Consider the following 25017-nt stretch of genomic DNA (forward strand, 5'->3'; position numbering starts at 1 on the left):
TTATCGCTTTGTTTTCCCTGCTGCTCTCCCATACGGGGCATATGCTAACGAGTTGTGGACGACCATCATCATCATCATAATCATCATAATCAGTCCCACTCCACATCCAAAATGTCACATACACATACATACATACATCCACAACCACTGACATCGTCTTTGGCTTTGTTCGTTTTTCAGCTGTCTTTATAGTCTGTTTGCATATGGAACTTTGTACTCTGGCAGACATCGTCAAGTTGTTCAGAGCGGAAAGCGGAGGAAGCGCACAGCTTGAAAGAAGGAAATTGCTAAGTTCTGGCCACGTCCGCCCGGTGGTCCAGGGGTCGGCATGTAGCCGTGACAAGTGCATCAATTGCCTTGGAGCGATCTCAATAAGCAGCTTCGTAGGTTTCTAATTAGTTTGATACAAATCCAGCCATCCCCTTGCAATCCTTGCAGCACTGCCTGCAGGACTGATTCTATTGTTTTCCACTCAATTAATTATAGTTTCATCCCAGCTCGCAGGAGCTTTGTCTTCATGTACATGTATGTATACATACATATGTACAATAGTATATATTTATGTATTTATGTATGTATGTATGTGTGGATAAGTCTAGCTTTTGTTGCTCTCTGCGAGGAAACTGGAACTGGATTATATACCAATCAATTATATTTCTCGTCAGTGCTCGCTGCGCTGCGCGATTTAACTTTTTCCTTCACAAATTGCTTATTCCTCCCGCTCCAGCTCCCGCTCCCGCTCCCGCGGAGCTGACGGACGCTCCCTGCTTAAGATGAACGTCACGTCCTGGCCACCACGGCATTGATGTCTCTGGGGTAATACACGGAGTGCGGCAGTACGGGAATGGAATGGAGTTGGAAGAGGGGGAATGGGTACAAGTATGGGCTTGGGCACATTGTATATTGTGGCTAAGGAAAACCGACGGGCGTACGCGAAACAGCACTCGGGGAAACATTTTCTTTCTTTTTATTTTTGTTCTCTGATAGCACCAGGAAAGAGTGATTAGAAATTTTCACCTCCAACTGCTGGCGGGACGACGCGTCAGTGGGCTTACCTACAACCGTCGAAGGCACCGTATAACTACAAATATTCGTATTTCGTACAATTCCCTGCCAGGCACTATGCGAGCGGATCTACAACAACGTCACACTGATTCGGACAGTTCGGAAAGTTCGGACAGCCACGAGGCATACATACCGAAAAATGTCTCTGCTGTTGCCTCTGACTCTGCTCTGGTGCTTTTCCTGGTGAAAAACTACACGAAACTGCCGAAAACGTACAGCGAAATGCCAATCTGTTAGCCAGTGTACATTTTGTGGCAATAACATTCAGGCAAGAGAGAGAGAGAGAGTATTTCAAGTACCACGAGACCAGAGAAGCACATATACATAGACGGACAGAGAAAGAGAGAGAGAGAGAGAGAGAGAGAGAGAGAGAGAGAGACAAGCGGAGAGACGGAGACGCAGAGAGCAAGATTTGGGCCCGCTTCTGTCAGTTTTGACAGCCGACTTCTCCCCCCAAACCCAAGCCTAGAAATATAAAGCTTGCTGGCCAAAAGCTTGCAGCCAAATAGCCAGCTAATAACAAACTTTTCCCTGCCATGTAGCTGCAAGTGTGGACGTACGTAAGTGTTGTTGTGAGTATATCTGCTGGATGCGGGTCTCTGCCTCAGCCCTCACATACTCCTGGAAGTTATGGCGGGGCTCCGGGGTCCGATAAGCAAATAGCTTCATACGCCGAGTACGGGTGGATGCTCGCACGGATATGCCTGATGTACAGGAACCGGCGACAGGCGTTGGGTTCGCTAATTTCTGGCTCCATGTGCTCCGCCTTTTATGGGGCTGTTCCGCTTGTAAGCCTCACGCACCAGCCGTATGATATCGAGTGTAAGCGGGGCGCTGATGAGGTAGGCCCTGTTGCTGCTGCTGCCACTCGAGCCTTGCTGCACATTCGTTTGGGAGTGGGGAAGCTCTTAAATTCCTGTGGGTGTGTGCGTGCACAGGGCGTATGCGTAATGAACATATACATATAAATTATTTAATTAGGCCTTACGCGTCATCGTGCGGTGCCGGAGCCCATTATTTTGATTAAAATCAAACCCATTTCGCTTTATGCCACCTGTTTGGCTGCTCCGCCATCTCACGCTCTGCCTATCTGGCAGCCAGCCTGGGCGTTGTTGAGGCGCTTCGCATCGTCTATTGGTTTTGTTATGATTATTTTTGGGACTGCCTTCCGTTCTTCTCCACCTCTTCCTTCCAATGTTTAGCAGGCGGCAGCAAATTGGGCGCGTTTGGCGCATGGCAGCCGTTTCCAGCTTATTTGGATCCTAATGACTGCCGGGAGACCCATTCGCCTGGAGATTTCCGCAACGTAGACAGCAAGACAAAGTAGTCTATTTGGTGAGACAAGCACCGAAACGGAGATGCCCTTGGGGGACAATTGAACAGAAAGTGTCCCACGCCATCATCAGGTGTTTGCTGGGCACAATGTTTGTGTCTCAATACAAATGAAAAAACTTTACTCGACTTCTGTCAGGAATACACCACAAGTCCAGCCAGATCAAGTCGGTCAGTCGGTTGCCTTGAACTTCTCAGATAAAATATCAAATGATTGCCATTCAAGTCGACATGTAAAATAATCCGAATAATAATCGTAAAATGCCTTATGAAATGATTACCTCTACCTCATGTAAATATTCTATATTTCACTTGCCACCCAAACCTTTGGGGGATGTCCTTTGTACATAGCTGGTTATACCCGGGAATCGAAAAGTCAATAGATTCTATTGTATTTGTGGTTGAAAAATGTAACCCACAAAAAGAAACGTTTCCGACCCTATGAACTACATACATAGATACATACATATATGTATATATTTTTGATCAGTATCAATAGCGGCGTCAATGGCTGCGTTCGTCCTGAGTAGCATCTAGTACTTAGAGTCCATAGGAGCTGGAGAAAATGCTGTAGATGACAGCTGTAGAAATTATGTAAAATGTAAGACCACAATATTAACAAAAAATGCATAAGGTATGTATGTACATACATCCAAACATGTGAGATTTTATGTTTATTGATTATAAGTCAAGGTTAATAAGTGTTTGGATATGGTATGGTGGTACAAGAATTTGATTTCGCACACAACATTTTACGTCGGAGGTTGGGTAGAAATTCGCTCGGCCCTCTCTCGCCGATCGGTGGTCCGCTCTCGCTCTCAATTCAGTCTCCTTCGTTTTCTCTTTGCGTTTGTTCTCGTGTTTGGAATTCGCAGTGACGAGAATTCACCCTTGCTCGCTTTGGTGTTTTGTCTAGGGATCGCAATTGGCAAAACCCAGCACACATACCTAAGGTACATAATGCATATGTATGTATGTACATGGTTATATACTGACCGAGTACCGGGTATAAAAGCTGTGACGTTTTAAAGCGGATGTTTTATCTCAGGACGCAAACGTTTTTCGTATTTTGAATTGCCCACCACAGAAAGATATTCATATTGTATTTTCCCTGTCACAAAATATTTATATTGAATACCATGTCCCATGTCCCCCCACAACGGCTTCCTCACTCCTTTTGATATGACAAGTGCTTTGCCCGTTCCGCTCTCCACTCCTCGGCACTTTACTCCCCGCTCCACGTCCCCTCATTTGCGGTCGTTTTCAATCAATGAGAGTTCAACAGCAGCCGCCGCAAAGATGACAACTAAACTTCACTTCTCCCACAGACAATGGCAGCTCGAAGGCCCGGCAAAAGCACAAGCCCAGCCCGTCGGGTTGAGGCTGCTTTTGCGAGTAAGTTGAGACGAAGTGGTGGTGGCATGGGGGCTTGGGGGAGTGGGGATGTGACAGGCAGAGTGGCTTAATTTAAAACGGTTTCATGTTGTGATTTTGACAAATGATAATTTTTTGCATGTGTATGTGGCAGGGCAGCGCCTTTGTGCCTGACATGTCGGGCAAGCTCATGCTCATGCTCCTGCTTCTGCTCCGAGTGAGATACTCATATCTTGTTGGTCGGTGTCCGTTTCCCTGTGGCGTTCGGTCGATGAGTTGGCAGATAAATATCCGAGTCTCTAACCAAAAATTTCCGGAGTCATTGCCGCACGGAGTATGTCAAAGGCTCGTTAAGTAAGTAAGCTGCCACACACACCACAGTCAAACCCACACCCACACCCACACCCACACCCACAACCGTACCCCTACCCAAGGACACAAATGTTTCAGTTTCAGCACATCAAAAACTATGTAACCAAGGGAACAACCCACCCATCCACCCGTCGCACCAGCACAACCACTTCATCCACAGTGGCAATATCAGCACATCGGAGGCAAACAAAAAGAGGCGTCTGCCACGGACAGGGCGAACGGGCATCGATCAGGCAATCAGCAATCAACTGCCCCAACTCCCAACCTGCGACATTGCACCCACTTATTGATTTCACAAAAATCCCAAATCCATTCCCCCATTGCCCAAGGTAAGGAGTTTTCGTAACCAGTGCCCCGTTGCCATGGCTTTCGGCTGTTGGCTGTTCTCTCTGTCATTGCCATGGACGTACATAGAAGAGACGCGGGGCTTAGCTGCCAAATTGGCTAAATGCGTATAAACGGCTTGAATCATGTCCGAGACCCAATTCAACTACAAACACCCGCAGCAGCAGAGCGATACAATTTTTGAGAACCAGCAGGGAGCAAATCCGATGGCCAGCTGCCGCCCAGCGGAATCGATTGAATCCACCGGTGAACAGCGATGGGCTGGCTTTGAGCCGCAAATTGTGCGACAGACGATACACAGCGTGACACTGCATTGGACGCCAATCTCAGGCGCATTGGTGTACAGCGTCGAGAGGTACAACAGGCGCCACGGCTGGCAGCAGGTGCACTGGAGTAGCAGCTCTCCCATCGAGATACCCAATCTGGAGGAGAACTTTGGCCACCGACTGCGCATAAGAGCGCTGAACCTCTCTGCGGATGGCCGCTGCTACGCGACTCTAGCCATCTCGCCGGATGTAATCGTAAGGAAGAGCCCCAGAACAATCGTCGATTCCGGAAACACTTTAGTTACGCTTTCTGTTGCTTCTCCGAGTGCACGACACAACTCCGGGACTAGTCACAGTCAGTAGGTTAACTTATTGATGTATTTATTTCATTTTTAGGGCTGCACTGAGGCGGCGCTGCCGACCACCAACTGCCTGAACCGTGCCATTCGAAAGGGGCAGCAGTTCCTGGTGAAGCGCATGTTGCGCCGTCGACCGAGCCTGATAGAGTACCCAGCCCCAAATGGCTTTCTGCCGCTGGCCAATGCCATTGTGCAGGGCGAGATGTGCATCATAGATGTGCTCCTCTCGGCCGGCTGCAGCGTGCATCTGGGCAACCCGAGAAACGGACGGACTCCGCTCCATGTGGGTAGTGTTGTCTGAGGAGTGTTGCATGTTGCATGTTGCATGTTGATGGAACTATTGAAAGCCCCGTTCCATTGCAGTTAGCATTTTTCCACGGACACCTGCCATCGGCGCGCATCCTGCTGAACAAGAAGGCGCGGTTGGAGGCGACGGACTGCAACGGCATGACGCCCACCCACTGCGCCGTTGACGCCAATCAGATGGAAATGGTGAGATTCGCCCTGGAGGCGGGCGCCGACATTGAGGCTCGGGATGCCTGTGGCTGGACTCTGCTAATGCGTGGGGGTAGGCGGGGAGCAGGGGGACTGCTTGACTGTTTCAAATGGAATTTAATCTTGTTTTCGGTTGCAGTGGTTATGGACGCGGGCCTGGAGCTCATCAAACTCCTGGTTACCCACGGCGCAGACCTGGCGGCTGTGGACGGTGTCGGCAAATCCTGCAGCGACTTGGCGAAACTTTACCGCAGGCAGGAGGCACGGGATTACTTTGACAAGGTGCAAAAGTTTAGGCTGGCAAAGGCAGCCGCGACCGCAGCAGCGGTGCCACTCGAACAAGCTGCAAGAAAGGATTTCCGCGAATAGTGCCAGCAGAAGCAAAGGAAGAACTTTGTAATGAGCGCGAGACAGAGAGAGACAGACAGAGAGAGAGAGAGAGAGGGAGCTTTAAGACCCACTATATGTAGAGTTGTAATATATTTAGTTAGGCAAGAGCCAAGTGTTTTCTCACAATAATCAGTTTCGTTACAGCGAAGTCAGACACAGCTGGAGGATTGTGTCTGATGGCCGCACGAGTAGCTATTGATGAAGTCTTCGTTTTGCTTGAGACCCAAGTAGAAGAGGGACTCTGCGAGGTTCTTGCCAAACTCGCAGAAGTTCTGTGCGTAGAGGGTGAAGAAGAGGCGCTTGTTGTTCAGGTGGTACTTCTTGAGGATTGTGTCCTCGTGGTCGTAAATCTCGCGGTGCGTCGTTCGGGAAATTATCCAGTCGCTGTAGTCGTGCCACGCGTAGCGGAAGCTCTTCAGGTAGATGACAGCCAGCATTCGGGCCTCGTCCAGGACGTTGACGAACTGCGGCAGCTTGAGGCACTCCACCTCTTCGCGGAATCGCGTAAAGTCTCGCTGTCGCTCGGTGCTGTTGAATAGGGTCATGTAAAGGTGGACGGTAAAGGTGGGGTAGAAATAGGACATCGGCTTGTTGCTGCTCTGGAACAGATAGAGGCTCCAGTCCAGCATGGTTCGCTGCACGCCCAGCTCGTAGGTGGAGTTCCTCTTGCGGTGCTGCTCCAGATTTCGGATGTTGTGCTCGTAACTCTCGCGGTAGACGCGCAGAGCCCTGTACTCCCGGTTCAAGTCCCCAGAATGGAAGTATATCGCGGGTGTGCGGAACTTCTCCTTGTACGTGGCCAATTTGCTAAGAATGGGATGCGAGTCCGAGCGAAAGATTTCCTTTGACCTGGCCACGAAGCGGTCCAACACGTCCAGAAAATCGCGCAGCTCGTGGCTGCTGGACTCCACCAGGTTCTTGGTTATTATGAATCCAAACAGCGGCTTGAAGAACTCAAACGTCTCGCGATAGCAGTCCTCTACCGAGCGCAGAGTGTTGCAAGATATGAAGAAGTCCATGAGCTTCTGCTTCGCCTCAAACTGCTCGGGATCGTTCTGCAGCTGCGTCATCAGCTGCATGAGCTCACTTGTCTGTGGCATGTGACCTGCGGACAATGCACAAATACATATGTGTATAGGATCTGTGCTTAACCCTCCTGTTCTGTACCTACCCATGATCGAGAAGAGTGGTCGATTACGACTGCACACGTAGTCGTAGTAGCTGTCGCAGGCGTATATCTCCGGGTTAATCGAGTCCCCTATGCGAATGGCAAGATCATTGAGCTCCTTGATCCGCAGCTCTGACATGTGTCGCACATAGGCAACCTGCGCCTGCGCTGTTCCCGACCAAACACAGAAAAGTAGGGCAAACGTCGCTCCCGCTCCCGACTTCATTCTTCCCGCTATTAGCTGATTTTTCCGGCTCTGCGTTGTTCCTCGATCGCGTACTCGAAAGCACTGAGAGTGAACTCTGGACTGATGCAGCCTATCCGCGCCACGTCCATTACTCAACCTAGAGCATATGAGCACCCAGTAATTGCAGATTACGAGGCTACCCCGAGTGTACCCTCTAGATCCGCACTGACTTCATGGCGGGTATCTTTCATTCGAAATGAAATATTTCGAGTATTTGTTTTTATAATTTTGTATGCTTCAGTTTGAGTTTCTGTTTTGCGATAAGCATGTCAAGTCGTATCAGTGAACTGCTCTCCCGCTGCTATTAATTGTTCTTTATTAATCATTTAAATTCGTAGCTTTAAGGGTCTGCCTTGGGTTTCGCCTTAGCATACACATCGGTGCGCCGTTGCTGGTAAATGGGAATTTGACGACGAACTTGCTCAACTATGTCAAAGTCTGCGGGAGGGAAAGTGCTTTGCTGTGTTAGGCCTTCGGCATGTAGGGAGCAAACCGAACTCACCGATTCTCTCTACAATGAACTCGCATCCCTCACCAGCCTCGCGCTGGACTCGGGCCCAGGGGTCGACGATCATCGAGTGGCCGTAGGCCACATATCCCGACATGTTGTCCCTGGCGGGCGAACAGGTGACCACGAAGAGTTGATTGTCCGTGGCCCTGGCCCGCTGCAGTAGCTCCCAATGCATCGGCCCCTGGCAGATACAGAAGGCCGAGGGATAGACCAGCATGGAGCAACCTTGAGCGAAACGCATCATCGTGTATCAAGTCAACACTGGAAGACGCACTTGAGACCTACCCATATTGCGGTAGATCCGAGCCAGTTCTTCGAAGCGTTTGTCATGGCAGATGCCAATGCCGACCTTGTGCTGGCCAATCTTCACCACCGTCAGCTCTGAGCCAGCCGTCAGGGCAGCCCCTTCATCGAACTGCACACCCCCTCCGTGAGCGGCCACAATGTGCATGGTAAATAGATGAATCTGGCAGGATGTCAGCAAATGGACTCGGATGACCCACCTACGAGGGCTTACCTTGCGATGTCTCCCGATGAGGCTCCCGTTGGGCGCCCATACGGTGCAGGTGTTGTACAGTCTTTCCGCCTCGCGCTCCACGATGCTGCCCCCAATTATGTAGATGGCTAGCTTCTGGGCGAGGCGCGACAGCGCTTGGCAGGTGGCCCCATCTGGTATCGACTCGGCGTACTTGGCAAAGTGCTTCACGCCGTACGGAGCGTTGAAACTCTCCGGCAGAATGGCCAGCTGAAGCGTCGGATTCTCCGCCTTCAGCCGTTCAATGCCCTCCGCTGCTCTACGTACGTTCAATGCCACATCTGCGCCCACTTGCAACTGCAGCAGTGCTAGAGTAAGGGTATCTGCAAATACTCAAATTCAGTTAGTGCCACATTCGACATCTTCGTCGCAGTTATCCCACTGTTGGTCATCGGTAATGCTGCACTGCTGGACTGCTACTCAAATGTGGAACTGAACTGACAAGCTGCTCTTTATATTCCTCTTAGGAGTCCGTTTACATAACATTATAAGCGTTGTAGTCTCATTTACTGTGCCTACTAAAAATTTTACAAACGACAAGAGCCGATAAGAGATTTTGCATATATATTTATTTATGTATATTTATTTATGTATTCGTATTGCATGCATATTGTGTGCATTGGCTTTGCAATTTAAGATTGTGCATCTCATTCTATAGTATCTATAAATATTCATTTATACGTAAGGATATTGGGAATAAGGTTGGGTACTGCAAAGCTATTAAGCGTTTTAAAAAGCTGTAGATTTTTAATTTAAAGAATATGTCGAGGGGGTTCTCTTCAAAGGTAAATGTACCTACCATTTTTTTATAAGCCATAGCCTGTACAGTTATACGAACGCTATGAAAATTAATAGCTATCGTCATAGCTCAAGGCAGATGCAGAGCCGACGGGCCGTAGTGACTGTGCCCTTATGCAGAACAGCTTTGCCCTCCTCTCTCGCTCTCGAGGTTGGATGAAGGCAGGAGAACGTTAGAGCAGCTTGGGCTGCTGCTAACTAAAGGCGAAAGAAATATAGAGAGCGAGAACAATGCAGGAACGAAGAAGGCGGGATTCTAGACATACATACAAATGTACACATGGACGCATACATATGTATGTACGGAGGGGGCATTGATTCATTTTACGAATAAATATCGGGCTGGGAAATCAAAAAATGTGTGTGCTGAATATTTTATAAATTAATATCAACAGCAATAAGGTTTGCGAAATAAGTCACCTTACAATGCTTATGATGTGCTGACAAATCTGCTTCGTTGGGTTTGGTCTACGCGTCCTAGTTTCAGTCAAGATATTGACCGAAATGGCAACAACAAATTTCAGTAGAAAATCTAATTATGTTTCTTTATAATTTAAAACGAGAAGGGACGTGTGAGACGCTTCTTACGCGTCACAACTCTTATACCCGGCACCCACATCCTGCAGACTCGCGGCAGAGGCAGAGGCAGAGGCAGCGCCCGCACACAAAAAAAAACAAATATAAAAGGGGTTAAAAGTGGGTTAAAAGTTGGCAGTGGCAAAGGCAGAAGGACGGCAGAGGCCGAGCGAAGCAGAAGCAAAGTGTGAATGAGAGAATATGAAAAGAACCACAAAAGCTGCGGGACAGGGTGGGCTTAGCCACTGGAACTTAATTTCTTCATTGTGGCTATAATAATGATCCAATCGGATCCCAATTTGGTGATAGATATAGATATAGATATACATAGATATGGTCATTCCCTACAGAATGGCGTTTTTAGTTTTCTTTTATCTTCAAAACTGTAGGTTTGGGAGGTTTTCGGCCTTTTGCGGAGGCGGAAGGGGCGGGGCTAATTGTTGAAAAACACTGGTTTCAGTGTGAGCATACAGCAGTCCGGAGCCAAAGTTTGGTGGCTCTAGCTCTTATAGTCTCTGAGAACTAGCCGACAAACAAGACGGACGGACGGACAGACGGACAGCCAGACATGGATCTATAGACTCGTATATTGATGCTTATCAAGAATATATATACTTTATGGGGTCGGAAACGTTTCCTTCTGTGCGTTACATACAACCGTTATTCACACAAATACAATATACCCTATTTACTCTATGAGTACCTAGTATAATTAAAAAATTGTAATAAAGGTTGTTATTTTCGTAAGGTGACTAAGTTTGCACACCTTAGCTTCTTGGTTCCCATTCGAGTGGTATTTACTCAATCGATTTGATCAGAGTTATAAACGATAAGGCAGCCCGACATATCTGTAAGAGGAACCAATGGACTCTGATAGCTTCGAATTAAGGTCTTCAAATTCAATACCGCAAGGAAGTTCCCCAGAGAAGCCTCGTAGAAGCCAGCCTTGATGAGCAAATCTCGCTGGGCTCGCTGTATGATGAATGTCAAGGATCTCCGTAGCTTCGGGCTGGCCTGATACCAATTGGAGAGTTGGACGGACACATCGACCCGATGACTCTGGAATGCAGAAAGGACCATTAAAACAATAGTACTACGGAAAAAAGCAACGGAAGGTTGTACCTCGACTTTTATGATTTCTCCGCCATAGCAATATATGAATAGTTGCAGCATGATGGAGCCCAAAAATGACAGGTACACCAGGAGGGCCATAACCGAGTCCATGTTCTGTAAGTAGACAACCTCATTGGAAAGAATTGTTCTCAGGTGGCACGCTAACGACTCTGCTCACCGCCACCAGCTGGTATATGATTACGCCGACCTGCAGCGAAGTTATGAAGAACTGCCCAAACACAATTGGCATGTACATCACACGTAGCCGCTTGGAGAGGGCCAAGAGCTGCACATGGTAGTTCACCACGGCCTTCAGGGCCTCCTGCATCTCCTGCTCGGGCAGAGCAAAGTCCGTGTCTTTTATGTCGCGTTGCAAGGTCTGGAAGTGGGCTCGCAGGTTAATGGCGAACGAGATGAACAGGCCATCGACGGCAGAGGCGTAGGTTACAACGACGATGGTTACGAGCAGAATGTACACGAATCCGATTTCGTATCCGGGACTATCCACATAGTTGAATGGGAGCCTGCCGGAAGAAAGTTGGCAGATGACGTGATTAAATTAGAGAATCGCTTCCACAGAGTGGCACCCACCTCAAGGGCATTGGCAGCTCCCTTACATATGTTGTGCCAAGCCAGCTGTTGGCAATAACCTTCAGAATGGGCGACACCATGAAATAGAGTCCTGTGGCGGCGCAGGAGAAGCAGTATGCGCGGCCCAGCAGGGAGGCAACCTTGTTTGCCTCGGCCACGTATGCGCGACCGTCTCCAGCATTCCGCCCGCTTGCTGTCAAAAGTTTTGCAGATTATAGTAATTAGCATTGGGCATTGTGCATATTGTGCATAAATTAACGTCACATCGAACTTACATTGCTGATGCATTCGCCTAAAGCTCCAGATCATCCGCCAAAAGTCCTGCTTGTACACGAGGAAAGTTGCTATCTTGAAGAGGGTCAGCAGATTGGTGAGGAGCACACTCAGTCCTGCCGTGGCCAGCTCCATGTCGTTGCGGTGGTACACCACATTGTGGATCAGGGGGTACTGCGCTGATGCTGCAAACAGCAGAGACACAACGTGCTTCAGGCTCAAAGCCCCACCGACGGAGCTATCCGGCTCCTGGCTGTGCCCCATCGCTCTCAGGCAGTATTCCTGCAGTTTAAATATTCTCGTATGAGCCATGCCTATCAATGTCTCCACCCGTTATACTCTCACTTGTTATATATACTCGCTTGAATATTTTAATTACCGCATGCTTATGAATTATTAGTTAATTATTTGTTTTGCCAACGACTCCCCTAGCATTGAACTAATAACCATAATTGCCGCCATATCGATGACATGTTGACATGATAATTGTGACACAAATTCCTTTTGATTGAAAAATTGGTCCGTTGAAGGGTGCCTTGTCTTTATATTCTTACTTGAAGCCACAAACTAAATGTGACTCTGTCGAATTAGGGATACTGTAGCTCGTCTGGTACAAGCAGATTAAGTTTCACAATCTACTAGAAGTATATTTATATTTCACACTTGATGTACGCGGGAAAAAAGTAAACGAACAGTCAACCCAATGATCCTTACTGTGGGGTTCATTAAAGAGAGTTGAAAAGTGAATAAATTGTTCCATGTCTTCCACGGAATTTTACTAAAATCTGCTATCAATGATCTCAATCAGCCTAATGACTTTGCATAGACGAATTCGTGGTAATCTCGCAATGGATTTCATACATCTATGGATTCGATTTGGTCGTGCGATGAGACTTTGCAAGACAAGTTAGCTTTTCCATTGAAAGTCAACGGCTAAATTCAACAACGATTTCAGTTTATTATTAACAACGATTTTTTTAGTAGCTTGGAGTTTGATTTGAAATTTCCTGCTCAGCTCAACTGTTTAGAAATTGGGCGGCAGATAGGCATTGCCTGTGTGCGATGGGCCAGCGGAGCCAGAGGAGATGATCTGGCCGCCTCCAGTGCCGCCAAGACCGCCAGCCTCGACATGTCCATCGTTTCCGCCCAAGGCGCCTATGACGGAGGTCACGGGGGCCACACCTTCGTCGGTCAGCTGGCTGCTGCCTCCCAAGGCGTCGTATTGGGCCTGGATCTGCTGCTGCGCATGGGCCGCCTCCTCCTGGGTCTTGTACTTGATGAAGAAGACCTCTGGCTTGCTGGTGGAGCTGGCCTGCTCCACCACCTCGGCCTGGACGTCGCTCTCGCCCTTCTTGCTCAGAACATAGATGACGGTCTTCTCCTCATTGGAGGCTGGGCTGATCTTGATGGTTTTCTTGTTGTTGCGCTGCGGCGACTTGATGAACACAACGTTGTAGTTGCGCTTGGGCACGCCCACGGTGATGTGACGCTCCTTGTAGTCCTCAGCCTCCTCTGGAGCTGAATGGATGTAGAAGCGCTTGGACACGATAGCCTGCTGCTGCTGCTGCTGGAGGTGCTGGTGCTGCACCTGTTGCACCTGTTGCACCTGCTGGACCTGCTGCACAGCTGGCTGCTGGAAAAAAGTCTGCTGCTGCACGGGAGCTGCCTGCGCACTGCCCTGGAAGAAGGCCGACCCGCCACTGGCGGTGCTGACTCCGCCAAAGCCGGATGGGGCAGGATTGTAGTTGTAGCCTTGAGGCGCGGCCAGCGCCATGGCGGAGAGGCACAAGACCTAGGTAAAGAGAAGAAGAAGAAGAAGAAGAAGAGAAGAAGTCGGGTTTAGTCCTTTAATTAGCCGCAGTCCTGCCACAGTCTGCCGCCTTACAATGAATCCACGCATTTCTGGGCTTGGTTGAGCTGGTTTAGTGGGGCTAGGAGGATGAATGTATAACTTCCTTAGTTGTTCGCTGTGAACTGTATGACTTGTGTGCTGTTCGCTCGGCTTTTATACATCACCCGCAATTTACGGCTCCGAAGCCGGCACTCGACGACTTGCACGTAATAGGTGAAGTTCAGCAAAGATTCAGAGGCAGAGACCCAGAAAGAGTTGCTCTTGGTGTCGGGGTACGGGCCAAAGCTGCCAAAAAGAGCACACACAGCGTCAATTTGTTGCATGTTCATTGTATTTGTCTTAGTTCGCTTTTCTCCCATCTTTCAACTTCCAACTTCCATGGGGCTCTTCTTCTTTGCCATTTACCTTCGCGGCGCGTCTCTAGTCGGATCCCTCATTAAATGGCGAGACTTGCTTGTAGTTGCTGGCAATACACACAGATGCATGTCCAATTAGCGTGGTTCCCCTGGCCATCTCTTTGTTGGAGAGCTTAATTGTTAGCCCCGATCCCTCTATGACTCCATACCTCCCTTCACCCCCCTATATGCCCACGCGACGAGAGGCTGTCCGGTGTCATTACGCTGCTAGCCGCAACTTTGAACAACCTCTGGCTGTTTTGGCAACTGCTGCACAGCGCATCGATTAAAGTTATTAAAAGTGAAATTGCACACAAATATTTAATCAATTTTGGTACGGCATGAAGCCCAAGCTAGAAACTGTAACGCTCACCCACCACAGACGAGACGAGACGAGACGAGGAGAGGAGAGATGAGCTGAGATGAGTCAATCATGATTCGCGGTTTCCTGACCCGTGCGTTGCGGCCACTTTGAAGCGGCCCTCAACATTTGGGCTATCCTCGGCTCCAGACGATGCGCTGAGCATTGTAAGGTTTAATTAATGACCCGCCGAGTTGAATACTTGTTTGCTTGTTTTTTTTTCTTGGCGATCGTTTCTTCATCAGCTGCAACGCGGTCCATTTATCATATCTAGCGGCTGGCCCCAACTTTCTTGAACATAAAATACCCCGTTTGATTGTTTCTTGAAACGTTTTTGTTCAAACTCATATAGAGGCCAGCCCTGCTGGGTCCACTGAGCACTTTGCGGTTTGTGTAATGAGCCGTTTACACGAATGGACAAAAGGGATAAGGGAGAGCCAGGGGTCTCCCGCTCGAGGGGCTCTCTCACTCTTCATCAGACGCAATCGAAGCAGTCACAGCTATCGAATCGGGTGATGGGCTTGCAGCTGGACCTGGCCTTAAGCCACCTGACATGACACGACAACCCATTGTGAAACCCGAAAATGTGTACCCGTCCGTACGTGTATTTCGGCTAACAGCTAACAAGTTCTCGGAAATATTTCAATGAAAAGCGGCCAATTGATGTTGCTCGTCTTTTCAACGACCATTTTGCACTTGATGTACATACATATGTATGTACGCATACAGATGTATTCATATTCAGTATTCATAACAGGGGCTTTTATGGTTATGATATTCAAACAATAATTCATACATACTTTCATTTTAGATGCTCCAAATGCACCAACAGGGAATTGAATCTTATAGTCAATTTCCCGCCACAAACTACCCTTAGACATTTCGAGCGATTTCAAGCGATAATGGGTGAGCGTCACCAATTTTATTTTCTCTCTCTTTAATTTACAGCAAGAACCGATTATTCTGCAAACTTTCAGGGGTTTCTTGATAGTCCTGTTCGCACGATCCAGAGAGCAAATCCATGAAGTTGTCCAATTTTTTGAACATAAATACATTGTAAGTCTACATGCCCCCAGTTCTCATCGGACTGTTTGATATCCCACTGCTGATACGAACAGAAGGCATCTACTGTTTATTACAACCATGGGTACATAGAGTTCAATGAAATGCACCTCAGAATGGTCTAATTGTTCGATTTAATATGGCAGCATCTTGAAGCATTATCAGGCTGGAATTGTTGAATGGAATGGAGCCAATGGGGTTTTGTTGGCAAGCTTTCAGTAAACATAAAGCTTTGTCCATGCTCCGCTTGTTATTCGATGTCCAAACCAAAAGATAATGGAGAAAGCTTTGCGCTTTGGCTCTCGCTCTCAACACAAAGGGGTGGGTGGATTGGTATTGAGTGTGGCTCGAAAGTTGTTGTTTCAAATCGATTGGAGTGAATGTGTGTGTATGTTAATACATGCAAACAACGTGATTTTGAAATTATAAAAATAAAATTTAAAAACTATTAAACTAAACTGAAGAATTGATTTGTAAGGCAACAAAAATTAATTTTCACACTCAGCCACACACCATTGGGTGGTCAGTGGTAATGCCTTTGCCAATTTAATATTATGATTTTGCTTTTGAATTTGTATAATATTTTAATTATTTAATTTGCATATGTGACCATATTAATTTCCCTCTCACGAAGGGGGACGAAAGAGAAATTGATGTGCTTCGAAAAAACAAAATAAATAAACAAAAAAGTAAGTATGTATGTACATATGTACTTGTGTCTCGGATTCAAAGTTTATGCTACAGATCCAGACAGTGTTAATACATGCCCCCCCTTGCATAATGCCCCCAGCCAATGACGGTGAAAAAAATGCTCGTACATACGAGCAGTGGGGAGAACAGGAGTCGGGTATGCCCACAATTTGCGTACCGCACAGTACGCCCCCTCCCAACATAAGACCAACGTAAGCCCTTACGCAATCGCTTTTTAGATGAATTGTACGAGTAGTAGGTGAGTGGATGGGGAAAGATAAAAAGGGGACGCATAGAGACACACGCCACGCGGTCATTTGAAGGGATTGTGTTTCATCTTGACCCCCCGATACCATTTGGGCTTTTATTAATCTGCAGCCATACATCAAAGCATAATCATCATTCATCTTGCCACGCTGTGCCTGCAGAAAATGTGACCCACATCGTCATAGCCAATGATTGACTTCCATTCGGACTTGGAGTTGCGACTGGCAGCGAGACCGCTTGCCAAAAATTAACTTAATTGTTGACTGCAAAAAGGCAACACACATCATAGTCATAGTCATAGTCATAGTCATGGTCCATACCATATAGTCCCCGTCGCCCCCAATTATGCAACCATTTTGGTCCAATTAAATCTGCAAGCCGAGCAAAATGCTCCGTGATCCTCGACAATTGGGTCATCGGAAACCAAAGCAAAGGCCCCGAAGCTGTTCAAGTTGACGCCATTGCAGATGGAATTATCTTGTGATTTATGCAGTGACCATTGAAAATTGTTAATCCCAATGGTTCGTCAATCATCACATGTGGGTATACGGGCAAATAGCGAAAACGATGAAAGCTGGCAAAAATGTCTGAGCCCAAACAGAGTCTTTTGTGTATGGACACTCGAGTATATGATTTCCGGCGAGATGACTCTTTTGTATCCAAGTCCAAGTCAGAGCCAAAAGATGACGCAGGGCTTTGCGGAGTTGGAGAGTGTTTCGTGGGGCTTTTCGGTAACTGGTCACAATAGTCAACGGTATCTCAAGGTTGTTTGAAAACGCAAGCCAGTTTCTCAAAAGACGCTCTTCGTCTTCATCGTAGTCTTCATCTTCGTGTGGTTTAGCCGCATTTGTGGGTTTGGGTTCAGGTTCAGTTTCAGTTTCATTTAAACTCTTCGTCGCATCGGCAACACATTTCGTGAGCGACACTTTCGAGTCTGGGGCTTATAAGTCTGGGCGGACAGTGATTAGCATTTAGTTGAACGGTGATTGCCAAGCGTCCAGGTGATAGATACCCAAGCCGAGACATCTATATTCATCTTCAACTTCATCACCGGAAAAATGCGTGTCTTCATTGTAAGCAAGTCCACTGCCGTTGCTTCCTACAGAGAGTTATTTATGCCTTCCATTTTTGTAGTTCTCCTGTTTTTTGGGCCTGGCAGTGGCCGTGCCCCAAGGATACAACTACCAAGCGCAACAACAACAGCAAGTCCAACAGTCCGGCTCTGGTCTGCTGCAGTTGCCCGCCATTCCCCAGTTCGCCACCATCGCAGAGCAGAACATCCTCCAGCAGGCGCTGCAGACCCCCAGAGTGCATCAGGTGTTGTCTGGAGGCTACCAGCAGAACCAGGCTCCACTCTACCAGCAGCAGCAGCAGCAGCAGTCAGTTCTGCCACAGCAGTCGCAGCTGAATGGAAACTTTGCGTACAACCAGCAGCCCCATCAGCAAAAGTACCAGCAGCAGCAGCAGCAGCAGCAGCATCTTGTCTCTAAGGATATCTATGTTCATGTGCCGCCAGCAGAGGACTCCGAGGAGCATTATCCACAGCCTACACTGCCGATCGCGCCTCCACGCAAGCACTACCGCATCGTGTTCATTAAGGCGCCAACGCAGAGTGTCAGCAAAGCTGCTTTGCGAGTACAGCAGGCTCCAGTGGAGGAGAAGACCATCATCTATGTGCTGACCAAGAAGCCCGATCCACTGGATCTGCAGACCGCCCTGGAGGAAGTCGCGCCCAAGCAGCCCAGCAAGCCGGAGGTCTTTTTCATCAAGTACAAGACCCAGGAGGAAGCTGCGCATGCGCAGCGTACCATCCAAGGTAGGCAGCACCCACACCCACACCGCACCATCCGCTCTTGAGTGGCTAATAAATATGCATCGAGCTGGTCTTTTGCATGTTTGAGCCCAAGGTCTTCTAGCGGCAGTGACCGATGCAGCAAAGAGCGACACACTGCTCACTGATGACTCTTCTCTTTATTACAGCTCAGTACGACCAGCTAGGTGGAACTTCGCAGGTGTCGGACGAAGGAGTGGCGCCCGTCACGTCGGTGATTGGAGTTTTGGATGGTCAGCGTGCCAGCGGTGCACCTATCGGGGGGCTAACGGGGGTCGTGCCCAACAGGTATTTGCCAGCCCATCTGCGCGCCTAGGAATGTCCATACTCAAAACGTAATTTAAGCTGACTGTCATACTTATAAGTATCCCAATGATTTACATATTAAGATCAATACATATTATTCTGTCAAACGCAACGACAACACCCATATATGGAAATATTTCGACACTATATTGCTATTATTGCATTTGGAGATTGTGCAATGAATCGGCCTCCCTATAGGCTCACAAAAATGTGTCAAAAGATGAGATCGAAATGGTTATATATGGAATCACATTACCACATCCATTAGTCGAATGATCAATGGGCAACGGCCAAGAGCAGCGAGCAGCGAGCAGCAAGAGAAACCGGTCGCATTAATTAGCATATGATTTGTCTTACATAATGTCGAAAGAGCGAAATTAAATCTTGATTATCGATGCAGCTACAAAATATCAAACACCAAATGACATCAAACACCACAGGGCCCAGAGCATTTTGCCCAGAGGAGAAAGAAAAATCCAACATTACATAAGCTAAGCAGCTTAATGACACCAACATGGATTGGTCCCAGAGTTTCTCAATGGCTTTCTATGTTTACTATGTTTTCTATGATTTTTAATATTTTGCTTTACTTTTTCTTCGACAAATCGCGTTTACAATAAATTAGAATAAGCTAGAATGGGGCGACTGTTGAGTAAAATGGAATGCTCTGCTTATTTGAAGCTCTTCGCCGGGGCATACTTCCTTTGCGGCACGCTGGATGCAAAGGAGGAGGTCTGCTGCACAAAGGAGTTCTGCTGATGGATGGGCTGCTGCTGCTGCTGCTGCTGCTGCTGCTGCTGCTGAACGATGGTCTGGATATGGTGCTGCTGCTGGTGCTGCTGCTGCTGCACAATGCTGGGCCCCTGCTCCTGGGACAAGATGTGGCCCAGGTTGAGGGAGCCACCAGAGACGGTGGTGATGGGGGCAACGCCTTCGTCCGAGATATGGGTTGCGCCACCCAAAGCATCGTATTGAGCCTGAATCTCCTGCTGTGCACGCTGTGCCTCCTCCTGGGTCTTGTACTTGATGAAGTAGACCTCGGGCTTGTGCACCTTGGACTCTGTCTGCGTGACCTGCAGCTGCTGCTGGATCTCAGTGAGATCGGGCTTCTTGGACAGCACATAGATGACGGTTTTCTCCTCGTTGCTTGACTGGGCGCGCTTCAGAGCTGCGGCTGTGTACTTTAGATTCTGGGACGGCGCCTTGATGAACACAATGCGATAGTTCTTGCGAATGGGCAGGCTGTCGAGCTGTGGCTCGTCCTGGCGGATCTCCTCGGTCTCATCGGGGGCCGAGTGAATGTAAATGTCCTTGGTGACGATAGCGGGACGCTGAACGTACTGTGTCTGCACGATCTGTTGGGGTTGATGCTGAATCTGTGGGATCTGCTGTATCTGCTGGATCTGCTGGGGCTGCTGCTGGTGCTGGATCTGTTGGACCTGCTGCAACTGTTGGGGCTGCTGGTAGACGATCTGCTGCTGCTGCTGCTGCTGCTGCTGCTGCTGTGGCTGTTGCACGGTATTGAACACGGTCTGCTGTGGCAGCGAGCTGATCACTGTCTGGTGAACCTGCGGCTGGGACACAGGAACGGGAGCACTAGTCTGCACTGTTTGGATCGGTGGCTGCTGGACGGAGATCTGACCCAGGGCAGGGCCTGCCGGGGCTGAGTATATTCCTGTGGCGGACACGGGCGTCTGCGGACGCAGATTGCCGATGGAAATCGCAGATCCCTGAGGCTGGTACTTGTAGCCTTGGGGGGCGGCTGCAGCAAGAACCGCTAGACACTGCAAAGGAAACGAGAGGAACGATGAGCGTGAGAATGGGCAGCTGTTCGAGATGTTCGAGGTGTTCGATCACTTACCAATAGAACAGCAAACTGTCTCATTTTTTTCACTTCGAACTGTCTGAACTGCAGAGGTCGACTGATGCCCTGGCTGCACGATAGCAATGTTTTTATAAGACTCCAACTTGGTAGACAACAAACAAGAGACAAATATTTGGGCACTGCTATAAAATTATCGAATCTATTGTCGCCCCGGCCAGGCGGCAGCGAATATGTAACCTTTGAAAGTCTCGTTAGTGGTTGGCAAATCACGGATCCATATCCGAAGATGCATTGCAGAGGCGTCACAGCCCGCTGTTATCTAACTCGGGCCCAGTTCCAGCCGCCAGCAGCTTCCAGTTTGGTCGCCAACATCGTATTTAAATTTGAATAATCGTCTAATATTTTCCATTGTCATCGCTGAATCTAAATAAATGCAAAATATTAATAGCCAAAGACTCGCATCGGTTGACAAAACGAGGAAGACCAAAAGAAAGTAATTTCTTATGCAGACACAGATCCGCAGGTGTGCCCAAGTCGTGGGAGACGATCCGCCTTGATTATAAGCTGAGAGGGGGAGGGCAGTCCGGACCACATAGACTCCTCCCCGAACCCTCAAGATTCAACCCAAACCAAAGACAAAACCAAAACAAGAAATAACAAAACTTTTGTTTGTGGCCAAAGAAAGTCACCTCTGGGATAATCCACCTTTTGTTTGCTTTAATTTCAATAAAACTCTACCCAATGAAACAGGTTTCATTCCATCACATGTCCAATATTTATTTCGCTTGATCCCCTTTTTGTGTTGAGAATGAGGCTGCTATCCGTCGACTGTAGACTGTACAAGTCCTTGTACTTGTTGGCTGCTTTTAGTTTCCTATGTTTACTGACACATTGGAGTCTTAGCACAATTGCTTGTTCATTCAAAGACAATATGAAGACGTTATGGAAGGTATCACAAGCTATGTTTTAATAGCTAAGAGAGTCCTTGCATTTATTAAGCGTTGGTCAAAAGACTTTGGCGATCCGTATATAACTAAAATACTGTACGTCTCCTTTTTTCGCCCGATCTTGGAGTATTGTTCTTGTGTGTGGAGTCCACAATACAAGGAGAATTCTTTGAATTCTAAACTGGGACTCTGACAGACTCCTTCCACCATACCTATCAAGGCTAAAACTACTGGACCTACCCTCTTTACGCTGCAATGCAGAATTTACAATGGGGTGGTATTCATTCATAAGCGCATTCTCGGGATTGTGGACTCCCAAACTCTTTGGGACAAATCGATTTTTCAGTTCCCTCCAGACCAGCCCGTACTTTCCGCCCCAACCGATTGCCCATATGTAATCTAATTACTACCAGCATGAACCTTTCCGGGTGTTATGCAATAATTGTTAGTTGTACCATTTAATTGAAGTATGCAACGTCATTGAGCTGGCGTGCACGCGTGCACGCGCTTGTTCCGGTATTGTTATCAGTCGGGAGATGAGGGGTTAAGGTAAGGATCCGCTGCTCTATCCGCTCGTCTATATACATAAAGATATTAAAACACTAATGAAAAGAAACTCCTAGCATTCAGACTTTTATTTTGTGGTGCAAGATGGAAACGTGGCCACGAATGCCATCCCTTCCATTATCGCTATAATCCCATAAAGTTATACGGCGATCCCGTATAAAAAGTCTATCCAGCAATACCTCTGCCTACGTTCCCTACACGATGCATGACCCCCTCAAGTAAGGCGCACTCAGCAGGAGTTCATATTAACGCTTATAGCTAAATATATTCAACATCGCAAAACACATCCAAAACTATTTATTTTACACTAATTATTGAAACAACTTATGTTGATCTTCCAATCTTCCAGGAAAGAAAATTATAAAAATATATCAAGGAAGAGGTAAATGTATGTATTTATATAATAGGTGAAATGTAACATTAAATTAAGATACGAATATTGAATACGGAATATAAATGAATGGGACTAAATATAATAATGAAACGCATCTGTAAGAAGGTCTTAAACAAAAAAGAAGGAAAACAAAAAAGAATTGTTTTTTGTTGGCTAGTGTAGTTTTCGTTTTAGTTTCTCCATGTAGGAAACTGCATGCACAAGTTACAATAGCAGCAAAAGCAACAAAAGCTCTGGCGCTTGTGCATAAGCTCTTATGCGCAGGTCGGTTCGTCTAGCGGGAGAACGCACCAAAGGGGAAGACAAAAAAATTGATCTTTCATCACTCACAGTTTGGTATGCATGTACTTATGTATGCTTACAGTACTCCCGCGCTGAAAGGACTTTCGCTGGGGGTTTGAAGAAGCTGTGGAATATAATAATAATGGTTCCCTGTTGGCTTTGGCCGACTGCATGTTATAGTTCAAATTTTTTCTCTTTGTTGTTCTTTTTTTTCACAAACTTATTTTTCTTTTCATTTTTCTTTGACTAATGTAACATAATTATATAAGGGGGGAACGAAAGGTCGTTAAATCAAATAGAATATAATAATAGAATTTACAAAATTTAAGTTTAATTAATTTTAAAAAAGACGGTGCTTTAGGCTTTGAATGCAGCCAAATAAATATTAATGGCCCTCTTAGCGGTTCTACACTGTAGGCTTTGGCGCTTGCGCAGAGGTTATGGCAAGGTTACATCAAGTTGATGGCAAGGTTACTTCAAGGTTATGGGGATGTTACGTAGATTTTATGGTTTTTCCAAAATGAGTGCAACTAGGTGCTGGGGCCGGGACTTCACCGGGCTCCCAAGAAAAATTGCCCACCCCTCAGCTTATTGCCGACAAGACGTCAAGGCGCTAAGGCTCTGACTGAGTGTGGGGGGGAAAGGGTAAGCGAAGCCCTGCGGTGGGGAAGAATACAGCCAAGAGGCTTTATAAGAACCGTTGTTCTCTGCCACATTGGACCTACCGAGCTTTCCGAGATTTCCGTGGATAATTATCACTTTCTTCTGTCCGTATACTGATGGTTTCTTTTTCACCGGCGTGGATGGGGAGCATGCCAGTCCAGAAATGTTCGAGTGGCTCTAGGCCACTCGTGTTAAATTTTTTCACGCACGTGGTTGGTCTAAAATTGACTCAGTATAGGACGGGTCATCAACCGATCAGAAATTTGGAAATACGAAAAAAATAAATTTCTGGGGGATCGAGCCGATTAAATGCGATCAGAAGAGCTAAAACCAAGTCCTAAAAGCTTATGTCATAAACGAAAGCTTCACCCACTCAGCTGGTTTAAAAGCTAATCATTTCTTTTTCTGAAATTATGCAGCGTGATTCTGTGAGCATAATTTATTCAATGTTATCGCATGCGATAATATCATTCACTGTTATTATTTGTGTTCAGCTGCAACTACCAGCGCCACTACAACACCGCCCTGCTAAAAACACACTTTACAGGGTGAAAGCATGGAAAGAGTGATTCGCGCTGGAATTACTTTAACCTTTATTGCCTCAAATCTAATTGCGTGATATTTTCCGACTAAACGACCTTGCAAATCCTCAATTTCGAAGTAGCTATTACCCAATCTAGCTCTTACTCTTGCCTTGATAAAACTTGGAGCCAGTTTGGCATTGAAGCCTTTTGCAAAAATTACTTTCTTGGAAGTTACGACGGAATAATTCCTGACCCTCTGCAAAAGCTCTAATCTGCGCAAGAGGTCGTACTGAGATCCACTCGTAACCATATTTTGACCAAATGCCATACGATAAGCGCTGGAACTAACACCTCAGTGAACGCTTGAACGCAACGAACAGCATATATCACTAGCTGTTCATCCCAGTTCTTCTGATCAGGTTGTATGTAGGATTTCATGGCGGCAATTACCGATCTATTTACCCTTTCAGAAACATTGCCTTGAGGAGCATAAATGGGTGTGTAGCAATGCTTAACTTTGTATTTTTCCAGAAGTGCATTGAAACTATTGGACTTAAACTGAACGCCAATTTCGGAAACAACAACCTCCGGAACACCGAAGCAGTGGAAGATATCTTCTTCTAGGAAACGAATGATAGATTCAGCTGTAAATTTGTGTACTCTTTTCAAGAAAGGGAATTTAGAGAAATGGTCTAGTACCACAAATATACCAATATTCCCTGAGCGTCTCCTAGGTTAAGGTCCTAGAAAATCAACAAATAGCTTTTGAAAAACGCGTTGCGCTTCAGCCGTTTTGCCGAGGGGCGGACGTAAGGTGTAATTAGGATACTTCGTTCATTTACACATAACGCAGCTGTTGATGTAATTTTTCACGTCAGTTACTAAGTTTGGCCAGAAAAAGTATCGACGCAGTTGATCAAGGGTTTTACAAATGCCAGCGTGTGAAGACTGGGGAGATTCATGAGCGGATTTGAGAATTTCCGGAACCATGTCCTCTGGAATCCATAATTTCCAACATAAACCGTCTGCAAACTCTTCTCCTGTGGTATGCTCAGCTCGCCTGTAAATGTATCCATCAACTACCTTAATTTCGGGCGTGTTCGCTTCTATCCTGTCGGCCAGATTCTTATACTCGACTGAATCCAAATCCACAATCGTACCAAGACTTATTTCGGATAAATCATCATTATGAGTACGGGACAGTGCGTCCGGCACAACGTTTTATGTACCCTTACGGTGTG

The 25017-nt window shown here is 47.1% G+C and overlaps 7 protein-coding genes across 7 annotated transcripts; 2 read left to right on the forward strand and 5 right to left on the reverse strand.

Annotated features, from left to right (window-relative positions):
- The first annotated feature begins 4684 nt into the window (after positions 1-4684).
- On the forward strand, positions 4685-5977 carry LOC117590175 (ankyrin-3). The gene is made up of 4 exons (XM_034282570.1): positions 4685-5009; positions 5151-5396; positions 5477-5681; positions 5748-5977. Exons 1-4 carry the CDS (start codon positions 4695-4697, stop codon positions 5975-5977), a joined length of 996 nt encoding a protein of 331 aa, XP_034138461.1. The 5' UTR covers positions 4685-4694.
- A 96-nt stretch (positions 5978-6073) lies between these two features.
- On the reverse strand, positions 6074-7460 carry LOC117590102. The gene is made up of 2 exons (XM_034282447.1): positions 7170-7460; positions 6074-7103 (listed from the first exon to the last, which is right to left on the reverse strand). Exons 1-2 carry the CDS (start codon positions 7390-7392, stop codon positions 6148-6150), a joined length of 1179 nt encoding a protein of 392 aa, XP_034138338.1. The 5' UTR covers positions 7393-7460; the 3' UTR covers positions 6074-6147.
- A 175-nt stretch (positions 7461-7635) lies between these two features.
- Positions 7636-8914, reverse strand: LOC117590103 (omega-amidase NIT2-like). The gene is made up of 5 exons (XM_034282450.1): positions 8842-8914; positions 8442-8782; positions 8210-8390; positions 7916-8149; positions 7636-7851 (listed from the first exon to the last, which is right to left on the reverse strand). The coding sequence occupies exons 1-5, from the start codon at positions 8849-8851 to the stop codon at positions 7754-7756; spliced, it is 864 nt and encodes a 287-aa protein (XP_034138341.1). The 5' UTR covers positions 8852-8914; the 3' UTR covers positions 7636-7753.
- Positions 8915-10630: 1716 nt separating this feature from the next.
- On the reverse strand, positions 10631-12122 carry LOC117590176 (odorant receptor 82a). Its single transcript, XM_034282571.1, has 6 exons — positions 11813-12122; positions 11538-11730; positions 11125-11470; positions 10956-11060; positions 10740-10892; positions 10631-10681 (listed from the first exon to the last, which is right to left on the reverse strand). Exons 1-6 carry the CDS (start codon positions 12120-12122, stop codon positions 10631-10633), a joined length of 1158 nt encoding a protein of 385 aa, XP_034138462.1.
- Positions 12123-12777: 655 nt separating this feature from the next.
- Positions 12778-13858, reverse strand: LOC117590084 (serum response factor homolog). The gene is made up of 2 exons (XM_034282424.1): positions 13696-13858; positions 12778-13602 (listed from the first exon to the last, which is right to left on the reverse strand). The coding sequence occupies exons 1-2, from the start codon at positions 13708-13710 to the stop codon at positions 12835-12837; spliced, it is 783 nt and encodes a 260-aa protein (XP_034138315.1). The 5' UTR covers positions 13711-13858; the 3' UTR covers positions 12778-12834.
- Positions 13859-17344: 3486 nt separating this feature from the next.
- On the forward strand, positions 17345-18687 carry LOC117590087 (alpha-protein kinase 1). The gene is made up of 3 exons (XM_034282429.1): positions 17345-17510; positions 17572-18253; positions 18418-18687. The coding sequence occupies exons 1-3, from the start codon at positions 17496-17498 to the stop codon at positions 18582-18584; spliced, it is 864 nt and encodes a 287-aa protein (XP_034138320.1). The 5' UTR covers positions 17345-17495; the 3' UTR covers positions 18585-18687.
- A 443-nt stretch (positions 18688-19130) lies between these two features.
- LOC117590088 (nuclear transcription factor Y subunit beta) lies at positions 19131-20488 on the reverse strand. The gene is made up of 3 exons (XM_034282430.1): positions 20436-20488; positions 20014-20358; positions 19131-19944 (listed from the first exon to the last, which is right to left on the reverse strand). Exons 1-3 carry the CDS (start codon positions 20457-20459, stop codon positions 19246-19248), a joined length of 1068 nt encoding a protein of 355 aa, XP_034138321.1. The 5' UTR covers positions 20460-20488; the 3' UTR covers positions 19131-19245.
- Positions 20489-25017: the final 4529 nt, after the last annotated feature.

Source organism: Drosophila guanche, unplaced genomic scaffold (assembly GCF_900245975.1).
Source record: "Drosophila guanche unplaced genomic scaffold, DGUA_6, whole genome shotgun sequence".
In the NCBI taxonomy this organism is placed as follows: domain Eukaryota; kingdom Metazoa; phylum Arthropoda; class Insecta; order Diptera; family Drosophilidae; genus Drosophila; species Drosophila guanche.